The 21,217-nt window shown below is 38.3% G+C and overlaps 1 protein-coding gene across 4 annotated transcripts in view; it reads right to left on the bottom strand.

Annotated features, from left to right (window-relative positions):
• Positions 1–17,010, bottom strand: part of Bicc1 (BicC family RNA binding protein 1) — a 284,860-nt gene extending 267,850 nt beyond the window's left edge. For 2 of the 4 annotated variants that reach the window (XM_015504682.2, XM_048813942.1), the window contains exon 1: positions 16,560–17,009. In XM_015504682.2, coding sequence (XP_015360168.2) covers positions 16,560–16,749 — 190 coding nt within the window. In that variant the 5' untranslated portion in view covers positions 16,750–17,009. Of the gene's footprint in view, positions 1–16,559 lie in introns of all 4 variants that reach the window. The other 2 variants (XM_048813939.1, XM_048813945.1) reach the window with 2 other exon arrangements.
• Positions 17,011–21,217: the final 4,207 nt, after the last annotated feature.

The following is a 21,217-nucleotide window of genomic DNA, read 5'->3' as shown; positions in this document are numbered from 1 at the left end:
GTGTAAGCTCCTATAAGTGTAAGCTCCAAGAAGCAGTCCCCGCGGGCTCAGTTCCGGGAGCCAGAATTCGGCTGCTTAGTGCTTGGTGTATGCTCTGATAGGAGCAGGGTCCAAGAAGCAGCCTCCGCAGGCTCCGCAGCCCTGGGCCGGGACGGTTCCGGGAGCCGGAACTCGGCCGCCCCGCGCTCGGTGTTCGCTCCGATAAGATCAGGTTCTAAGAAGCACCCAGGCGCTGAACCCTAGCAATCTGTCTGCAAGCCGCAGGTGAATTGCAGCCTGAAATTACCTGTTCTATGGCTGAATGAGCTGCGGTCAGTCGAAAACAGGGAAGGTGACGTCAGTTTACCAACATGGTGGCTGCTGGCCTCCTCTGTGGTCTGACCGGTGTGGAGAACCGAGATGGACCGCTTCCTTCCCCCGTCTCGAACCCAGAATTCAGCCCTGAGTATGGTGCTTGCGCGGCTGGCAGAAACTGCAGCGCTGTAACCCTGCGTCTCTATCCCAGCGCGCGCTGCAGACTCTAGCCGCGGGGCGGTTTGCTGAATAAGCAGTGTTACCCTCCGTGCGACAAACCTCTCGCGTTTGAGTCCCCGTAGCCGATCCTCGTGCGATGGAAATCCTTCCTCCAGGTTCCAGAGCACCCCACTATTGCTGGAAATTCCTAACAAGATATCCTTTAGCCGTCCTGACTTGTCATACTCCCACACAGTGAAGCAGCACACAGGGGCAATGCACTCCCCTCGCCGCCATCTTCCTTCTATATCGAGATGAAATCTTGGAGTGGTTTTGATTTGTATTTCTCTAATTGCTAGAGATGATGAACATTTTTTCATATATTTGTTGATTGACTGAATATCATCTTCTGAGAAGTATCTTTTCACGTCCTTGGCCCATTTATTGATTAGGTTATTTGTTTTTTGGGTGTTTAGCTTCAGTTCTTTATATACCCTAGAGATTAGTGCTCCATCTGATGTGTGAGGGGTAAAATTTTGCTCCCAGGATGTAGGCTCTCCATTCACCTCACAGATTGTTTCTTTCGCTGAGAAGAAACTTTTCAGTTTGAGTCCATCCCATTTATTGATTCTTGGTTTTAATTCTTGCGCTATAGGAGTCTTTTTAAGGAAGTTGGGGCCTAATCCCACATGATGGAGACTAGGGCCTACTTTTTCTTCTATTAGACACAGGTCTCTGGTTGTATTCCTAAGTCCTTGACCCATTTTGAATTGAGTTTTGTGCATAGTGAGAGATAGGGGTTTAATTTCATTTTGTTGCATATGGATTTCCTGTTTTTCCAGCACCATTTGTTGAAGATGCTATCTTTTCTCCAATGCATGTTTTTGGCATCTTTGTGAATCTATAGGTATTTTCTTTACCAGAGAGCTTTCTATTTCCATATGCTTTCATGTTCTTATCTCACATTCCCTTGTTTCCACTTGAAGGACTCTTTTATCAATTCTTACAAAGCAAGTCTAGCCATTATGAACTCTTCAGTTTTTGTTTATCCAGGAAGGTCATGACTTACTTCTTCATTTTTTAAAATGATTTTTTAGTTGTAGATGAATACAATACCTTTATTTGTTTACTTTTACGTGGTGCCAGGGATCGAACCCAGTGCCTCACGCACGCTATGCAAGCTCTCTCCACCACTGAGACAGAACCTCGCCCCTTACTCTTCATTTTTGAAAGATGATTTTGCTTTGTGTGCTACTCTTAGGTGGTAGTTTGTTTTCTTTGGACCTTTTAACGTATCATCCCACTCCATTCTGTCTTGTGATGATTTTGCTGAGAAATCTATTGATACTGTTATAGGAGTTCCCTGTTCACCATGAATTGCTTTTCTCTTGCCATTTTCAAGATTCTCTTTGACAGGTTTATAATAATGTGTTTTAATATAGATTTCTTTGGTTTCATCATAGTTTCAGTTCTCTGAGCTTTTTGAATTTGGATACCCATTTCCCTCTCAGATTTGGAAGTTACAGCCATTATAGCTTCAAATATGCTCTTTTCTTCATTCTTTCTATCTTCTTCTGAATTTCCATAACACATATACAGTATTGTTCCATCTGATGGTGTCTCATAAGTCCCTTAGACTTTGTTTTTGGGGTTTTTTTTCATTTTCTTTCTTTTTTTTACCTCTAACATACACAGTCATGAACCATTTAACAACAGGAGTGCTCTCTGAGAAATGCACTGTTAAAAACTGTGTCATTTTGCAAACATCTTAGAGAGTACTTATGTAAACAAGATAGTATAGATGAATCACTCAAATTGGCCTCTTATGCAATCAAGAGACATGGTAAATGTGTCAGCATAACACAACATACCATTTTATAGTAAATTTTTTATAAATAGAAGAAATATTCTCTAAAACAATGATTAAATGCATAGTATATTAAGTACATATGCCAGTAATATGGTTATTTATTATCAATATCAAGGATCATGTACTATACATAGTTATATGTGCAATACTTCTTTTTTTAATTTTTTTATTTATTCTAATTAGGTATACATGAAAGTAGAATGCATTTTGACATATCATACATAAATGGAGTATAACTACCTCATTCTTCTGGTTGTATACAATGTAGAATCACACCAGTCACACAGTCATATATGCACATAGGGTAATAATGTCCAATTCATTCTATTATCCTTCTTACACCTACAACCCTCCCCCTCCCTTCACTTCCCTCTGCCTAATCCAAAGTAACTCTAGTCTTTCCTAGCACCCCCCGCTTATTGTGAACTAGTGTCCAAATATCACAGAAAACATTTGGCATTTGGTTTTGTGGGGATTAACTTATTTCACTTAGCATAATGTTCTCCAGATCCATCCATTTACCTGCAAATGCCATCATTTCATTCTTTTTTAAGGCTGAGTAATATTTCATTGTGTGTGTGTATGTGTGTATATATATATGTGTGTGTATATATATATATATATATATATATATACATACACACACACACCACATTTTCTTTATCCATTCACCTGTTGAAGGACACCGAGGTTGGTTCCATAGCTTAGCTCCTGTGAGTTAAGCTGCTATAAACATTGATGTGGCCGTATCACTATAGTATTCTATACTTCTATACAATTAACACAAGTTTGTTTATACAATCACTGCCAAATACATGTGAGTAATATATGTTGCAATAGCTACAACATTACTAGGCAAGAGGAATTTTTCAGCTCCCCCATAATTTTGTGCATCCAGCATTGTATATGTCATCTATCATTGACTAAAACATTGTGGCACATGACTAATTTCAAATAACCTGTCTTCCACTTCACTTACTTTCTTCACTTGTCTTTCTTCTGCTTACTTGTTGATTCCCAAGTCAGTTTTTCTATTCTATTATTGTATCCTCAGTTTCAGAATTTGTTTGCTTCTATTTTATATTTTATATCTCATTGTTGATATTACTTTTTCCAAATTTTTATTGGTACATTGTAATTATATATAATGATGGGCTCTGTTGTTAAATGTCCACATATGCACATGACATAACAATATAATCTAGCCAATATTGTTCTCCAATATTTCCCTCCTATTGATATTAATTTTCTTTATGCATAGTTTATTGTCTATTTTCCCTTGTAGTGAACTGAGCTAATGTACATTTTGTGTTTTTGTTTTTGTTTTGTTTTTGGTAATTATTTGGTAGGTAATTCATAGAACTCTGTTACTTTAGATTAATTTCTGGAGATTTCTTTTGTTCCTTTAATTGGGCTATGTTTCCCTGTTTCTTCATGCAGCTTATTATTTTTGTTGTGCTTTTTATGTCTGAAAAACAAAACAACTACTACCAGACTTTCACATGGGCTTTATGTGGAGAAAGACATTCACCAACCATCCCAGTTAGAGATTCTGGGAGATTTACAAACCTTTTAGAGGAATGTGTCTTCTCTTAAGATTATGTGTGTAATTTCAGACAGGTTTTCCAGTTTCTTTTATAAGAACTTGCAGGTTTTTGCTCCCTCTGGTGTCTATCTGCAGTACTACAGGTTATTTGGTACTGAATCCCCTGAGCTTTCTTTTGTTCTCAAGCACCCCTAGATATCCATAGTATGCCAGTTCCTCCAAATCAGGCAAGACAGAAACTAGTCTCTTGGGTAGTTCAAAAAGTCAGAACACTGAATAGAGAAACCACACACTGTGCCTTTCTTCTCAATCATAAGCTGTGTTTGCTTGGGAGAGGGACTGACCCAAATAAAGTGAAACAACTTTCTTTTACCTATTTCAATGCAGCAGCACTTAGTTTTTAGTTTTCCTGGAGCACCGTGATTCTATGACTGATTTCTGGCATGTTCATAGTCTTTTCTGGTTCATAAATTGTTTCATTTGTAGAGGGAGGGCCTCCTATTCCTCCAACTTGTTGACTACAAATAGGTTTATTCATGTAATATCATAAAGTCTACTCAACTGTAGTCATCCACCTTTCCCTTTCTGAATTTTTTAATTTAAAATATATAAAAACATTGACTGGACACACCATTTTCTATACCATCTCACCCCTCTACTGTGCTTCATATTTGATTCCAATCAAGTTACAGCAAGAGCTCCACATAGGTAACAAACCACTTTGTGCTGACAATGCCTCAAGCTTACACCAGAGGTGCTTTTCACTTCTTTCCCTAGAAACTTGTTGAATGCTTCTGGAGGCCAGTTGGTCTCAAATATATGTAACCTGGAAATGCAGGGAAGGTAGTTCCCATGGGGCCAAACCTCAAATCTCCTCAAAGAGGAAGGTGACAGACAAATGTCTACCTTTTTAATCCCTTAGTGGATGGATTAAAGACATAGCCCTTGGGACACCAGAAGTAGCAGACACCCACATCAGTAACAAAATAAATAGTGCATCATTGAGTTGACTTTGCCTTCTTCCTATTTGACTCTTCTTATTCTGTTATTGCATTTATGGATGGAGGTGGGTGACCCCAAGGTAAAATGCACATTAAGTAAGTATGGCCTTGCTCTATGGTATCTTTTTTGTTTTCTGTTAAGAAGTGCAGGTAGGGAGCACTGGGGATGTGGTTCAGCAGTAGAGTGTTTGCCTGGCATGCCTCAGGCCCTAGGTTTGATCCCCAGTACCATAAAAAAAATGAGGAGGAGGAGGAAGGGTGCAAGTAGCTTTCTTCTTTCATGAGGTTGTATTCCTTTTAAAGATAAAAGGCCTCCTTCACATCTACAGTCCCATAATATACACTCATGACTTTTTCCAACAACTTCTCATTGTACACAGCCTTGCTATTCCCAAATGATTTTTGAGAAGACAATTTTTACAAGCTCAAAAGCTAGTCATTTGTGCAGAATTTCTGTTAAATTAAAATCCATTTTTATAATGTTTTGTTGCCAAATCCTAATTGTCTTGACTTGGTCAAATATAATTTACATAGATAATGCATCCCAGATGTCCATTCACTAATGGTAAATATAGATATAAGACAGTATTTCTGTTTAGATGACAATATGAGTACCAACCACATTTTACTAAATTATCAAAATGTTACAGATCTGTGATAATATTGGGTCTCCCTTTCCTATATGAAAAATTAATTTAAAAAATCTCCCTCAAATTAAAATAAACATTTCTTTACATGATTCCTCCTGTAGCAGCCAATCTCAACATGTAATTTTCTTACTTTTTAAAATTAAATCATTCCAATTAAGCAATTAAAAAAAAACAATAAAATCTTGCCAAAATACTGACTGTGCTTTAAATAGTTCCAAAAAAGCTCAGAATACAATAAAAGATCAAATCAAAATGTAGACAATACAAGCTTAGTGGTCTTCCATGAAAGGTAAGAGATATGTTGTGTTAGTGTTCAATACTTAATCAATTAAAAGAATTCTGAAAATACCTGAAATTTGGACACATAGATGTCTTTTTGTTGTTGCTGTTCTTTTTTAGATATACATGACAGTAGAGTGTATATAAGATACATCCATGGAGTATAACGTTATTTTTAATTAGCATTTTGCTCTACTAAATATTATTACATTTCCCTGCTGTGTAACTCTAGCAGTTTAGCTGCCACATATAAATCCTGGCACAAGAAGCTTGATAACTGGACATGCTGGCAGAGGAGAAGGAAAAAGTGACAAAAAGATGCTACTTGGGGAAGCATACAAACTCTGCTGTTCATCTAGCACAGGATGTCAACACCAACAAGTGTCAACTGTGGTTGACATTGTAACCCCTGCTCAATTATTATGGAAAATCTTACCTGGGCTAACATCCACCATTTAGAATTTAGGGTGCTGCAAACTGACTGCCAAATGTCAGAAAACAGCCTATGGTTAGCCCTCCTGCCAGTTCTTGCTCCTCCACAGCCAAGACACTCCCAACTATCAGCACTTGACCAGCTTCCCCATCCACAGGGAAAGCTCCTGTGTAGGGGACACAGCAAGACAAAGTCCTGCCCAAACTACTCATGCACATAGAAGTGAGCAAAAGATTTGGAATACGAGAGCTGGAAGAGATTATTAAAGGGCTTCTAATCCAAAGCCTTACAAAGCTGTCCCAGGTAAAAGTGTCAGTGGCACGAGTGAATCATGAACTCAAGTCCCCTGACTTGTGGTCAACCACTCTACTGAGACAAGTGGGTTATTTCCTTCTAACTCAGAATAACTCAATATCGATCCCAGTACAGAGAACAAACTGACTTTTATAAAAGACTTCTCTCATTTTGGGGAGTGGATTATCTCACTGAGATACTTTAAAATCACATTTAAGCAAATATTCGAAGATGTTATTCCAAGAATAAGATCATCCAATGTCTGCAGCTAAAAAAAAATTGAAAGTTATATCAAGCTTGACAAACTTCAATTTTAACACTAATCCAGATCAAATACAGATATAAATTATTTAGTATTAACCTCACTTGAACTGTTTTGCATTCAAAATGCCACACTAATGTACTATCATTAATAGTATAACATTCTACATATTCCCTAGACTGAGGATGGACAAAAACCATCTTGCACATGGAGAACTGCTCTACTTTAATTACAAGGCAGAACTGTTTGGTGTTTCATAAGGCCAAGTACATGCTTTAGCTTTAAAGTTCCATTCTATGGGGTCAATGCTAGGTCCACTAGACCAAAATTGGACAAAGGTTTTAATCCAGACCTATTTATTTATTCTATAAACACAGTCCAGCTATTTCACAGCATTGGGTTAGACACTGGAGAAAAATACAAGATGAATTTGAAAAACACAGATCACTTACAGGGCTCCAATTTTAAGCCAACTTTATAAACATTATCATATAATCTTAACAATAACCCTGGAGAGAGGTATTATTATCTTCATTTCACAAAGGGAGAAAATAAGAAAATTTAACCAAACCTAGTAGAAGGCAGAGCCTTAGAATGTCTATCTTCTCACTGAGAATTCTAATGCATCCTTCTGTCTACCACCAGGATCCTCTGCATTTTGGCAGGGGACTTAAGAAGCAGTGCTGCCCCTGAACTCAGAACAGTTGTCTCTTACACCTGCACTGCAGCCCCATCCTATGATGTAGATATAGAGCCTAAACCCTACAACAATGCTAAAAAACACTGGTGTCTAGATCCAATCAGAATTTTTTTTTTAAAAGGTGAGGGGGTCCAAACTCAATAAGTTTAAAGCTTTTCCCAAAAGCATCTGCATTTCATGGATTGTGTTCTGGAGGCTTAGATACTGAACAGGCATAAAGCACCAAGAAGAGAAACACATATTAGGTGCTTATTAAAAGTCAGCTGCTACTGTCAAAATTCCCATCATTCTTCAACACCCATATTCTCCAAACATTTTTTGTCAACATATAGCTCCAAAGGGGAAGAGAGGTATGTAACTATGTTCACTATAAGGCAGTCCACAGTTGTAAGAAATAATTTTAGATCCAATGTATTATTATTCAACCGTAAAATATTATTTCTGTAAACTACTTAGAAATACAAAAAAAATTTAATAGAGTAAATCAAAATGCTGACTTAAAAATAGTAGTTAAAGCCACAAAAGCAATTATATGAACTCTATGCAAATAACCCAAGGACTATATTTTAAGGCAGAAAAATAAGATTACAGATGATTAATATCCTTTTTTAAAAAGTTCTCTTCTTATCACTTTTTAAATGCCTAGAATAAAAAGTGTGTGCTTTCTTAATATTTTATGAAATATTAACTAGTTGTCTATTATTCCTAACTTAATGGGAGTGTGTAAGAAAACTGAATGCATTCTGGGTCTACAGTCCAATAATAAAGACACTATATCCCCTTCACAAGAATATAGATAGGTTTGTGTCATTCCCAAACCCATACAATAATCTACTACAAACAACATGCAATAATAAATGATGTTCCTGGATTAAAATGCTTCAAGATGGTATGAGGACACGAAAAAAAGAACTAGTTTCAAGGATAAAGGGAATCAAAGAAAGAAAAGAATATAACTCTTCTTAACCTCAATTATCTGACCTTCCTCTAACCACCTAGCAACACATCTCAGTGTGGTCCTGGGACCACCTACATCAAACTTAACGTGAGTCTTTCCAAAATGCAGACCTCTGCCACCACTTCCAGCAACACCTTCAGACAGAGAGTCTGGACTTTCTGAGAGAGGTCCACAGTTTGCCTTGTTAAGCCAACTACCAAGGTGGTTTTTATGCACATGATTTTTAAGAACTATTGATCCACAGACATGCTAATCAGAAGAAAGACACTTACTTAAATTTTTCAGTGAAAAAAAAAAGCAATTTTACCAATTTTAGAGATGAGGACACTGAGGCTCAAAGAAGTTATTGATTTGTCCCAGGCCACATGGCTAATAAATTATAAAGCCAGGATCTAAGCCCTGAGCAGTATGAATATAAACATTTGGTTCTTCCCACTATCTGGCCAACTAAAAGTCTTCTTATGTTGTTATAACATTAAACAAAGTGTATGTCAAGGGAATTATGTAGATATTTAAAACCATGTTCCTCAATAATCTTTAATGAAACAGAAAATACCTCTAGTAGAATGCTAAGTGAAACAGAGGAGTTATGATCCTAGTATAGAATTAAAGTCACACAAGGGTAATGACCATATTTATCTTGGTTTCACCTGCATCCCCAAAACTTAACACTGCACCTGACATACAGTAGGAACTCATTATGTCTTGCGAAAATATATGTGAGCATATTTTTAAAGATCAGGAAAATTTTGCACAAAATAACATCATGGGTTATTGCTAGATTTTGGACTTCAGGATGACCTTTGGTTTGTTGTTGTTATTATTGTTGTTTGTTTGATTTGTTTACATTTGTAAAAGTGAATTTTCAAGTACTGTTTAATAAGTATTACTTTTCAAATTAGTGAAATAAAAGCAATGGCTGATTTTCAAATTCTATGGCTAGCCTCTTTTCTATTCAAGAAATGACATTAAAGTCCATATTAAACTCAATATTCAGATTAATATATGATTATCTTTCTCACTGTGACAAGAGAAACTATATTACAACTAAAAAGGGAGCATTATTTTTTCATATGCCAACATCATAAATGGGAACAGAATTTAATACTACACATATAAATGCTTTCATCACCTACAGTTATTAGTGGATTCATATTTAGGGACATATAAATGCATAACATCCACAAAGTGTTTCTCTTGATGGTTTTAACATGCTGTCCTAAACACTAATACCGTAGGATTAAAAAAATCAAATGTGCTGGCTCTTGCAACATAACAACAAAAGTTACTTGCCAAGGTCATCTCCACACACTGAAAAAGCCATTAAAATTAGTATTAAAATCATGCCTCATCTGTGGTGGTTTATTAAGGATTTTACACAAATAAATATATATGTATGGTTACTGTCACCTCATGAATTTTTCAGTGAGAGCTCTATCTTAACATGAATGGTATAAACTAAGGATAGGCCAATGGGCATACTTTATTGGCTTATGATTCTAGACAGTTTCAAATAGCAAAGCATGGCACACACTTGATAATAATCCCATCAAACTGCCTGAAAAATGACTTCATCTCCTGAACAAACTCTGGCTTTGTTGGCCGGATTACACTAGAGTAATCAATAAAGCCAAAAGAGCAGGAGCTCAAACTATACTGAAACAGTTACTACCAAAAGAAACTGGAGATGGGTAGCAGAAAGGAAGGATACCTTAGGAAGAAAGAGATCTCAGAGCAACAAAAAAGTAAAAATAAGCGTTTATGTTGTGTTATGTAATTTTTTGATGGGGAAAAAACATTTGATGTGGACAAAACAATGAAGATAAAAAAGATATTTCCAGGGCACATGTTTAGCAAACAACAACAACAAAAAACCACAACAATAATTTCAGTTTTCAGTGGATCTAGGTCCTGTTGATAAAAGGAATAATAAGGTAAAAACAGCTTTAGATGATCAAGGGTGTTTCCAACAATAATTTCAATTCTCAGTGGTTCTAGGTCCTGTTGATAAAAGGAATAATAAGGTAAAAACAGCTTTAGATGATCCAAGGTGTTTCCTCTGTTTACACCTGGATTGTGTTAAGAAAAAAGTTCTACCTATGTATGATTACCAGAAAATCTAAATTGGTAAGGATTGACAGGACAGGCCAAAGTCTCCAAAACAGATAAACTTGGGCTTCAGTCACACTTGGAATCTGGGGTCACAAGGCTCCTCTGCTCTGCCCACTGTGTCAAAGCTATAAAATCAAACATCCAGCATCCACCCTGACCCCATTCTTGCTTGCCCACTTCAACTAGAGGGTTGGAAAAGACACACTGCCAGAGTCTCTTGCAGCAAACAATGACCAAAGAAGTAAATATATAATAACTTCCAGGAGAGAGAATTCTTTGTCATATGGAAAGAAAAAAAAATCTTGAAAAGAGAACTATTTTTTCTTTTTCCCCCTTTTCCCCAAACAGATCACAGATGTACCTCTGGACATAACCAAAACCACATTGCACAAATGAGGCCAAAAGCCACAGGCTAAAGATAATGAAGCTGAGAAGGAGAAAAGATGCCAGGCACCTTCATGCCCTTGAGCAGCTGTCAAGGCCTGCACCCCTTAACCCCGGACTTCTTGTGAAGTGAGGATGGTACACTCCTGGGTTGTGTCACCCACTCCATGTTAGGCTTTCTCTTAGTCACAGCCAAATACATTCCTGTCTATAAAAGTCATCAATACAACAAACCGCTCTAGCTATGTTTGAATGATCAATGATCAACTTAACCAAAACCTCACGAGTCTTCCCAGATAAGATAGTATTACTGAGTATGCACAATTACCAAGTGCTCACTCTGTGCCCATGAGCCCAGATCACATCTTCACAGGCCTCCACCAGTGGCAAAGTGAGAGCCTCAGTCCAGGCAGGCATGCAGGCAGCTCCTAAGATTTTTACTGCCAAGCTACATAATGTCTGATGTGTTTTTTCAATTAGTCTATAAAGCACTTTACCTTTCAATTCTGCTCTGGGACTCAACTTTAATTGCCCTAACAAACTGATTTTTTAAAGGAAGACTTTCATTTAATAATAAATCAAGCACTCCTCCACCACCACCACCCCAAATAAAGGATTCAGAGCAATTTTTTAAAAATTAAATAAACTGGCAAGTGTTTGCTTTCTAGTGTTTTGAAATCTTTATCTATCACGTGAGAAAGTGCTGCTGCAGCTACACTAATGTTTGCTAAGTGTCATGTGCCCAGCCCTGGGATAAACATTCTAACGTGGTGCATTCTCTTGTTCAGTGCTCACATCTCCATATGATGGGACTATTATTATCCCACTTTTCAGGTGAGCAAATAGAACAACTTAGTTCAGACAAAGCATTTTCTTTCAAAAAGATCTTTTGTAGGCACCAATAAATGACTCAAGTTTAGAACAACATACAACTAGAAGAGAGAATGATTGATTTTGCTGCTTGTCTTTAGTAAAAATAGCAAAAGTGAATGACTCAGGACTATTCAAAGAATGAAAGACACTCACAGCAACAACAATCACAACTGAAGAGGGTCAAAAGCCCTCTCATCCTGAGAAAAATCTACAATTCCACAGTCACGACTAGGGAAGCCTACTCAGTTATATATTTAACTATCTTTACAAGGGCTAATCCACTCAACACACTACCAGCTACCAGGGAGACCAATAAAAGTATTTAGACAGCTGTTAATGTTCATTAATCATAAAATCATTATATTCATTTTCCATGAAATTTGATTTTCATTTTCAGCTTAAGAAAATTATGGTTTATAGTGAATATTGTCGTTATAATTACTTTTAAGCACTTCCTATATGGCTAGAACCGTGATATTTTATATACAACTTTTTCCTCTTAATTGTCACCAACTACTCAGGATGTAAAAGAACTATTGCTAATATCCCCCATTTAGAAATGGGGCTGCATGTAATAAATTTTCCCAAGTTCCCTATTTAAAGGTAACACAAAAATTCAAATCTAGATCTGACCCAGCCCTGTGCACTTAAGCTTGTACTTAATCAAGATCTGATCCAGCTTCATAAAGTTACTTGATTTGTTATTCTTATCTGCTATCCTTGATCAAGCACTAGCTGGAAAGCTCTATTCATTTTAGCTTTACTCTTAATCTTCACTTCCAATACTCTCCCATTTTCAAATATTTCCTCTTCCTATTCCTTTCTGCTTTCTCAACAATATCTAAGAAATTATTATATTTTATCAAACCATATGACAAAAGTTTGCTGCATTAAAGAGATAATATAATTGCTACTCATACTTTTAATCAGTGAGTATAACAACCTCTGTTTTGGTGGCTTGTTCTGCTACTCAAGCAAGCAATAGTAAATGATTCCAGTTCTGCCCAGTATTGTAAAAGTGCAACATGGTTTCTAAAGCCTTCAGCAGCAGTGCAGTTAAAAAACCCACCAGATGTCAATCACCATTCATGTAAATAAGTCACCCCCAACCCTGCTCCTGTGAATGCTCCCTTCTTTCTCTACTGAAACACAAAGCATTGGTAATCATGAAAATGCTTATGCTTCTGAATCTTATGTGGAAATTTTTAATTTGATGGTACACATAATTTTTTATCTTAAAAAAAAAAGCATTAATACAGAAATTCTGTATTTGCCTCAGTACTTTGGTAAACACCAGGACTATATCTCTGACTCTCTTGACCAATTACTTCCAACTTTTTCCCATACTCTCCTCTCTAACATTTTCCCTCCCATTTACATATCATAACTCACATTTAATTGTCCTAAATGAGTCAACATTACTATATGACAAGAAACAAGAAATCTAAATTTTGAAGATCAGCATTGAAAAAATTAAAAATGATTTTTCTTTATCACTGAAAAATGCTGTCCATGGTATTCATTTCAAGGCTGACCATACCCATTAAAAACCTAAATTACATTCAGAAGTAAATTCTCATTTAGAAAACCATTGCCTGGGAAAATCAATAAGTGTCATTTAGATTCCAATGAAAATGTCAGACATTCTTCATAGCTGCTCCAAAGTAGTTATTAAATCAAACACACACACACACAAAAAAAAAAAAAAAAAACCCTAGTGACTTTTTTTTTTTCCCCCTCCATTTTCGGTCTGGTGGTTTTTATGGGTATCAATTATTTTAGGATTCAGTGATCATCCAAGAATGGTATTTCATCTCTTTGACTACTACCCTACTGCCCATATTTTAACCTCATTGAATTTTTGGTCCATTGCGTAGAAGAATTTCTCTACTAATAAAAATACAACCATTAAAGATTAACTTACCCCCAGGACAGTCTTCTGCAAACAAATTCCAAGCATTATAATCACCAATTTACACTCTGAAGACTTAAAGGCCAACAATCTTATTCAGACTTAAAATGGAAAACCCACACATATTTGAAGGCTATTGTAAAAAGAAAAATAGCCAACCCAAGTTCACAATAATTAGAAACTCAACCAGACAAATATAACCATTACTACTTGACCCTTTCCAAATGAAAAGTTTTCCGCCCAAAAATAACTAACAAATTTGTTGACTTGCCGGACTTCCTACTATCTTGTTTTCGATTTTGGTTCGGCAATTATGAATTTGCAGAATTCTTCTTTTCCCAGCTATTTATAAAGTATATGCTATATCTTATAAGTTGTGGCAGACACTAGAAACCACTTGAATCCATGATACAATATTTACTATTAAAAATAATAAAAATGGCTGATATTTATGAAGCTCTTATGATTTATTATCACTATAACAAATTTTAGTTTAATAGGCATTATCTCTTTCCATTCTCACAAAAGCCTAAGAGAAAGTTCTAATATTAGCCCCATTTTACAGATGGGAAAACTAAGGGCAAGGAGAGGTCTAGAAACTTTCCCAATATTCGGTAGGGATTTGAACCCAGGTCTGAGTGACTCTAGTGCTCACACTTACTATAACCACCTGGTATAAGCAATAAGGCACTTGATTACATTTGGTTCAGGAAACTAGCCATTCCTTGAACAAGGGTGATTCTACATAATTTGATACTGGGAAGTATGCATCATAAAATGTACACTGTGCATTGGGTTCTAGTGTCAAATGTGTTCAAATTGGCATTCATGAAAGTGGTAATTCATTTATAGGTGATTTTGGAAGGTTAATCAAAATATTATGTTCAAAATCACTAAGTTAATATTTTATTATATATAGGTTGCTGAAGAAATGTATCTGTAAAACAAACTATCACTGTAAAGCAATTTTAAACCATTGGACGTCAAAATAACATATCTACAAAGGAGACAGTCTTCAAATTTTAAAAATGCCTCACCCATATTTCATTGTATTCAAAATGAAAATGAACTAACTCAAAAAAAAAAAACCACTTCTAAAACTGAGATTATACATGTGGGCTTCCTAGAAGGTAACATGACTGCTGTTACTTGTCTGTGCAAGTTAAAAAGGTAAGCATGATATAACATGAGAAAATTTTATTATTAGAAAAAGGCTGGAAATTTTTCACATAACTCCAAACTCATGGAGAGAACAAATTGGAAATTGTTGAAAAGGATGCATAATATATGGTCTTAATTCAATCCAATATATTTTTACAACATAAATTTAATATTTTTATAATCAAAAGCTAGACAAAAAAGAACTATGGAACGAATGAAATTACCAAAATGAGTTACTGAAATGCAATTGAGGCTTTATTTTCCAAAACCACCTGGTAATAGTCTTATTTGAACAGTTTATCACAGGAACAACTCTCTTAGAAAGTTATGTAATTTGAGAGAAAGAGAGACATGAGAAGTATTAGGGATGTTTATCAATAAATATAAGCGACAAGGGAGACTGTTTGTAGCACATCCAAAGACTCCTGCCAAACACTCTTGCTATTTGTTTCCACCGAGTTATTGTTTTGGAAAACATGTTGTTCTCTCTTAAAATAACCTGCTTAATTGTTCTAAAAAGCCACTGGATTACCACCAAGGGCTAACTTGCTCCCACACTGCGATATACTGACTGATAAAGTCAAAGTAAGTTATGCATACAACCACAAAAGAAAGTTTGGAAAGTTCCAAACCCCCGTGATAAAAGGACACTAGCTACTGAATGAATCTTCATCACCATTGCTTAGTGAGACTAAAGCCTGGTCCTACCACAAATCTTAACAATGATAGTCATTCAAACTACCTCATTTCTCTCTTTGGATGTGGGAACTGAGCCACGCTAGTGGCTTCCAGTAGGCTAGTAATTAACGTTTTTAAGAAAGGTCAAATTGACCTTGGATTTTAGCGTTCACTCAAATCCTCACATTATAAATCAGAATTTGTCCAGTATAATTACAGCTTTTTCTGCCCGGGAAAGTCCCAGAGAAACTAAAGAGTTAAAAAAAAAAAAAAAAAATTGAAAACCCAAGTTGTGCAAGACAAAGTCAGACGCTCATAGCACAGTAAGATTTTTATGAAATGAATGTAACTCATAAGCCTGTTAGGGGATGAACACACACTGTCCTCAAACACAGCGGCACTGCCCCGACACAATCTCCACGCTGTGGCTCTCACCCGATCCCGGCCCCTGACGATGGGGGGTGGGGGGTGGGCGCGGGAGCTCCAGTCTTAAGCCTTGACATCTGCAGAGCGTTTCCCAATAGGGAGAGAAGGCCCCTCAGCTGGAGGAAGTGGATACTGACAGGGGGAGAAAGCGAAACATGCAAGAAAGAAACAAAACTAGAATTCTAGGCGGCCCGGGAGTGAGACGACAGACACGCTCACTCTGGCGGTCCGAGTGCGTCTGGATGACACAGCCCAGGTGTCCGGGCTCAAGTTGGCATCCGTCTCCAAAGTCTAGATCACAACTTGGGCGCGCTTGTACAAACACTCGGCCTTCAGCTCTTCTGAGCCCATCAAGTTAGCCAAGGGCCCCGGTGCCTGGAGACCTGAGAGGCGTGGAAGGGTAGGGAGCCCCGCGAGGTCCCCATTCCCTGTGTCCTCCGGCCCGCGGGGGAGGGGGCTGGGAAGCTAAATCGGGTGTGGGCCCGAATAGCAGGACCTGGGGCGGAGATGTCCGGAAAGGAGTAGGGGGCTCAGCCGGGGAGTCCAAGGACGCGGGGGGATGCCTACCTTGTAACATGGCCTCAAGTTTCTTCCTGTCCACGCGGAAGCGCTCTTCGCTCCACTCGGGGCTGTGCAAGGGCGCTCCGGCGACCAAGTCGTCCTCGGACCCGGGCATGGGCGAATCGGTGCTGCGCTCACTGTTGGAGCCCGGGTCCGACTGTGCCGCCAGGTAGCCGGGCTCGCCCTGGGCGGCCATGGTGGGCGAGGGGCGCTGAAGCTCCGGCTGCTGCCGCCGCCGCCGCTCGGGTTGCGCCGCCGCCTCCACTCGCCGGCCGGGCTGGACTGGGTCCGCTCGCCGCAGCGCTAGCTCGTCCCCCAGCAGCCGCCGACGCTGCCGCCGACGCCGCCACCTCGGAACCCCCGGTGCATCCCAGCCCCGGACGCCGCCTGCCGCCCCGGGTCGCAGCCGGGGTCCTGGGCCAGTGGCTGCGCCGCCCCCTGCCAGCAACGCCCGCGCGGAATGAGCGCGCCGCGCCGCCCGAGCCTCCATCCGCTGGGCCCCCGGCGCCCCTTCCCCGCCCGCCGCCCCGGCAGCCGCGCGCTCATTGGCCCGACCCGCCCACGGGGAGCCGCGGCGGGCGGGCGGACGCGCAGGCGGACGGCCCCCGGCGCTCACTCACACTCGCGCGCACACACAGAACACGTACACACTACTTTTTGCGCCTACACATATAATGCCTGCCACGCTCAAGTACTCTCACAGCTCTTCAAACACTCAACTACAAGCACAGCACATTCTTGAATGCACATATAGTTCCTCATCCACACACTTCACTTACACCCTACCGCTTTTCTACACTTCCACGTACAAATTCCAGCCCCGTACATACTCTCAAAGTCCTCCTCCAAACAGACATATGCCAAATTGAAGCAATGCATACTCATGAAATGCACACGGAGTGCGTATACAATTCCTGTTCTATTCAAACACCCACAGTTCATCCTGAAACTCACAGCCCCAGTGTGTCTCACAAGTTTGAACAGGAGGAGTGAGAAGAGAGAAGGCTTAAATAGAGAAAAAAAAAAAACCGACTTTCATCTTTCACAGACATCATTATGGACAGCTTATGTCACTATGGACATTCTTCCAGTCAAGGTTCAAACCCAAAGTCTTCATCTCAGCAAAGTGACCCACTAGAAAGGAGGTGGACTAGAGACTTAAATCTTTTTATTCTTAGGAAAGGGGATTTTTTTTTCCTTGAATGGAAGGAGAAATGCGTGATATTTCTTTGTAATTCTCAAGGAATGGACTCAACAGATCAAAAAAAAAAAAAGGAAGAAAAGAGGCTGGGAGATCACAGTGGTGGTTAGCTGGATACACTTGGCTTCTGGACAGGGCTGTCTGGTCAGTGAAGGAGGGCTCCTTTCTGTTCTCAAGATCAGTCTCACAGTTGATGGCCGGTAACCACTGATCCTAACTGCAGAGCCAGTCCACCCACTGCCTCTTTCAAACTTGGATATGAAGAACCAGGGAAGAGAAGACAACTCCCTTACACCAGGTGTGCCCCTTGGAACTCTCCTTCCAACCTCACACAGATTCATACCCTCTTTTGTTTTATGACCAAAAGCATAAAAGATTTTTTTTATTCCTGGGAGGAGGGTGGAGATAGTAGTCTGTCACTCTGTGGAGGGAGGCTTACTGGCTTACCTGTGGGGCAAGCCATATCATTGGCATGGGCCTGTGGATAAACATGTAATATGCTTAAGGTAGATCAAAATTTTTACAGGTTCAGTGTCTTGTTAATAAGATTTGACTCTGTGTGGGGTACTTTAGTGTAATTTACAGATGAGAAAATAGACTATGAAAAGTTAAATGATGTAACTTTAGGTCATACAGCAGCACATAATGCAGCAGGAATCAAACCCAGGCCCATGTGTCTAATACATGATCTCCACAAAATCCTGTCTTGTTAAACAGAGAAACTTCCTACTCAGAATGACCTTCTGATGAACTGAAAATAGATGCACCTTTCATTGCTCCCATTTACTACCACGTGTTCCTTCTCTGGACTTATTAATTTTTATTTGATTACTCTGAAAGACACTAGTTTCAGCACCAAAAGGGTCTGTCTAGGACTAGCCCCACTGCCTTCCATCAGGGATGTTTACCATCTTTTCTGTTGACAAATGTTTATTGAGACTCTACTATGTTCAGGTGCTTTACACTTAACCAGTAAGCTATTCTTACTGTCAACAAAATTAGTACAAGCAAAGACCCTGTAGCCAGAGGAGGCAGTATGCATAACTCAGTTTATGGAACTAAAAGAAATCAGAATGACTGGAAACAAGACATTAGATGGTACTCACTGAGGAAGGTGATGAAAGTAAGAGGTAGAGCATGTGAGCACTATAGAGCAAATGAAAAAGTTTTTGTTTTTATCCCTAGAACAAAAGGAATTTATACAAAGGCTTTAAGTAAAAGATGATGTTCTTAAACTTGTATTTTAAAAACTTGACTGTCATTATGGTGTGGAGAACAGATTCAGAGAGAGAATAGAAGTAGTTGGACCAATTAAGACACTATCAAGAAAAACATGGTGGCACATGCCTATAATCCCAGCAACTCCGGAGGCTACCGGAGGCTAAAGATTGTGAATTCAAAGTCAGCCTCAGCAACTTAGCGAGGCTCTGAGTACCTTTTGTCTCAAAATAAAAAATTAAAAGGGCTGGAGATGTGACTGAGTGGTTAAGTATCTCTGGATTCAATACCTCATACAAACAAACAAAAAAGGTTTAGATCATGCTGGTATCTTATCCAGGTGATAAAGATGGAAAGACAAACATTCAAATATTTTTATGGTATCATCAATTAGATTGGTGGTAAGTTGGATATTGAGTGATGGGAAAGGTAATGTCAAGAATTTCTGTAGTGCTCTGGCTAACATAATCAGAGAGACATGGGTGCCACTAATTGAAACAAGAAATAAAAATAAAAATGTGGATGTGTAACCGATGTGATTCTGCAATCTGTATTTGGGGTAAAATTGGGAGTTCATAACCAACTTGAATCTAATGTATGAAATATGATATGTCAAGAGCTTTATAATGTTTTTCAACAACCAATAAAAAAAATTAAAAAAAAAAGAAACAAGAAATAATGGAAGAGAAATACTGTGAAGGAGAGATCATGGAGTTGAATTGGGCATATGGAATATGAGGCACCACTGAGACCTCCAAGAAGATGTGTCAAGTAAGTAGTTGCATATGTGGGTTTAGAGTTCAGTTAAAAGATCTTGGCCAAAGAAGTTAGTTCTTTATGTACTTATAGGTGACAGCTTTAGCCCTATGTGTGAGTAGGACTGAGGGAAGCAGAAAAAAAAGAGAACTAAGGAAAGAGCCTTTTAAAAATTCTGACATTTAGTGGTTAAATAGAGTTCAGTGTAACGTGAAAGAAAACAGAAGCAGCGGAAAGAAGAATGAAAATCAAAACAAATAACATCTTGTTGTATAAGCCCAGGAGAAAATCTGTTTCAGAAATTAAAGTATGAATATCTGTACTATAAGGGAAGCCAACATTTTTATTAAGGTCACTAAGACTTTAGCAAGAAAGAAGAATGGAATGGTGAAGTAGATACAGTTAATGAAAGGAGAGATCATGAACTAAAAATAATATGATAGAGGGAGTACTGTTTGTTGTTTATTGTTTCGTTGGTTGGTTGAATGGTTAACTTGATGGTTTTTGAAGGTTTGAGCATGTTTAAAGATGATTAGAAAAGATTCAGTTAACAGAAATTGCCTATTCAAAAAAAGAAGAATAGATACTATAAGACTTTGAGAACATGAACAGAATAGATTCCAAGACACAAGCTGAGGAAAAAAAAAACAGCTCATTAGGTGAATAGACAAATGTAAGACAGTTTGTAGGTTTCACTTCTAGAATATAAGGAAATTCCCATCTAAGGGCTTTTATTTTCCCAAAAGATAAAAATTAAGGTTTTCTGCTATGAGTGTGGGGAAAGTACAGCTATCAGAGATTTGAAGGAAATAAGCTGTTTCACTTTGCTTTTTTGAGAGGTTCTAAAATACACTTTTATCTGTAAAAGGATGGACTGGCATTTTTGAGAGTCCAATTGATGTTGATAATGATACATTGCTAATGAATCAGACTTCTTGACCTGTGTTTTTCCTCAGTAGTGCTCAGCTTTATGGATGTAGGCACAATAAGAATATAGGAGTCTTGCCAGATTGATAAAGCACCAAGGCCCAGAAGACAATGGAGCAGTGTCTCATGGGAAAAACACTTCCAATGTAGAAATTTATACCCAGCAAAACTATCAACAGAACATGAAGTTAACACTTATTCTTGGATATTAGGAATCTCAAAAAAAGTATTTTTCTCACAACCTGTCTGAGATAGCTGCTGAAGATTGTGTGCCACTAAAATTAGAGATTAAATCAAATGAAGAGAAAATATAGAATACAGAAAGTAAAAGATATGGCAAATGGCAAATGGTAGAGGCAAAGGAGTACCTTGGGATGATGGTGCAAGAAGAATGCAAATTTGAATAGGTCAGAAGTCTTGAGGTTGTAATTTCCCCTAGATTAAATAGAATTTGTGAAGTGTATGAACATATTCAGAGAAGATTGAAAGAGTAAAGACTATGGAGTTAAATTAGTGATTGGTTCATAGAAAACTGTTAAAAAAGGAACACAATATTAACTTC

Source organism: Marmota marmota, unplaced genomic scaffold (genome assembly GCF_001458135.2).
Source record: "Marmota marmota marmota unplaced genomic scaffold, marMar, whole genome shotgun sequence".
Taxonomy (NCBI): Eukaryota; Metazoa; Chordata; class Mammalia; order Rodentia; family Sciuridae; genus Marmota; species Marmota marmota.
The sequence above is the reverse complement of the archived record's forward strand: the minus strand, read 5'-3'. Positions and strand labels throughout refer to the sequence as shown.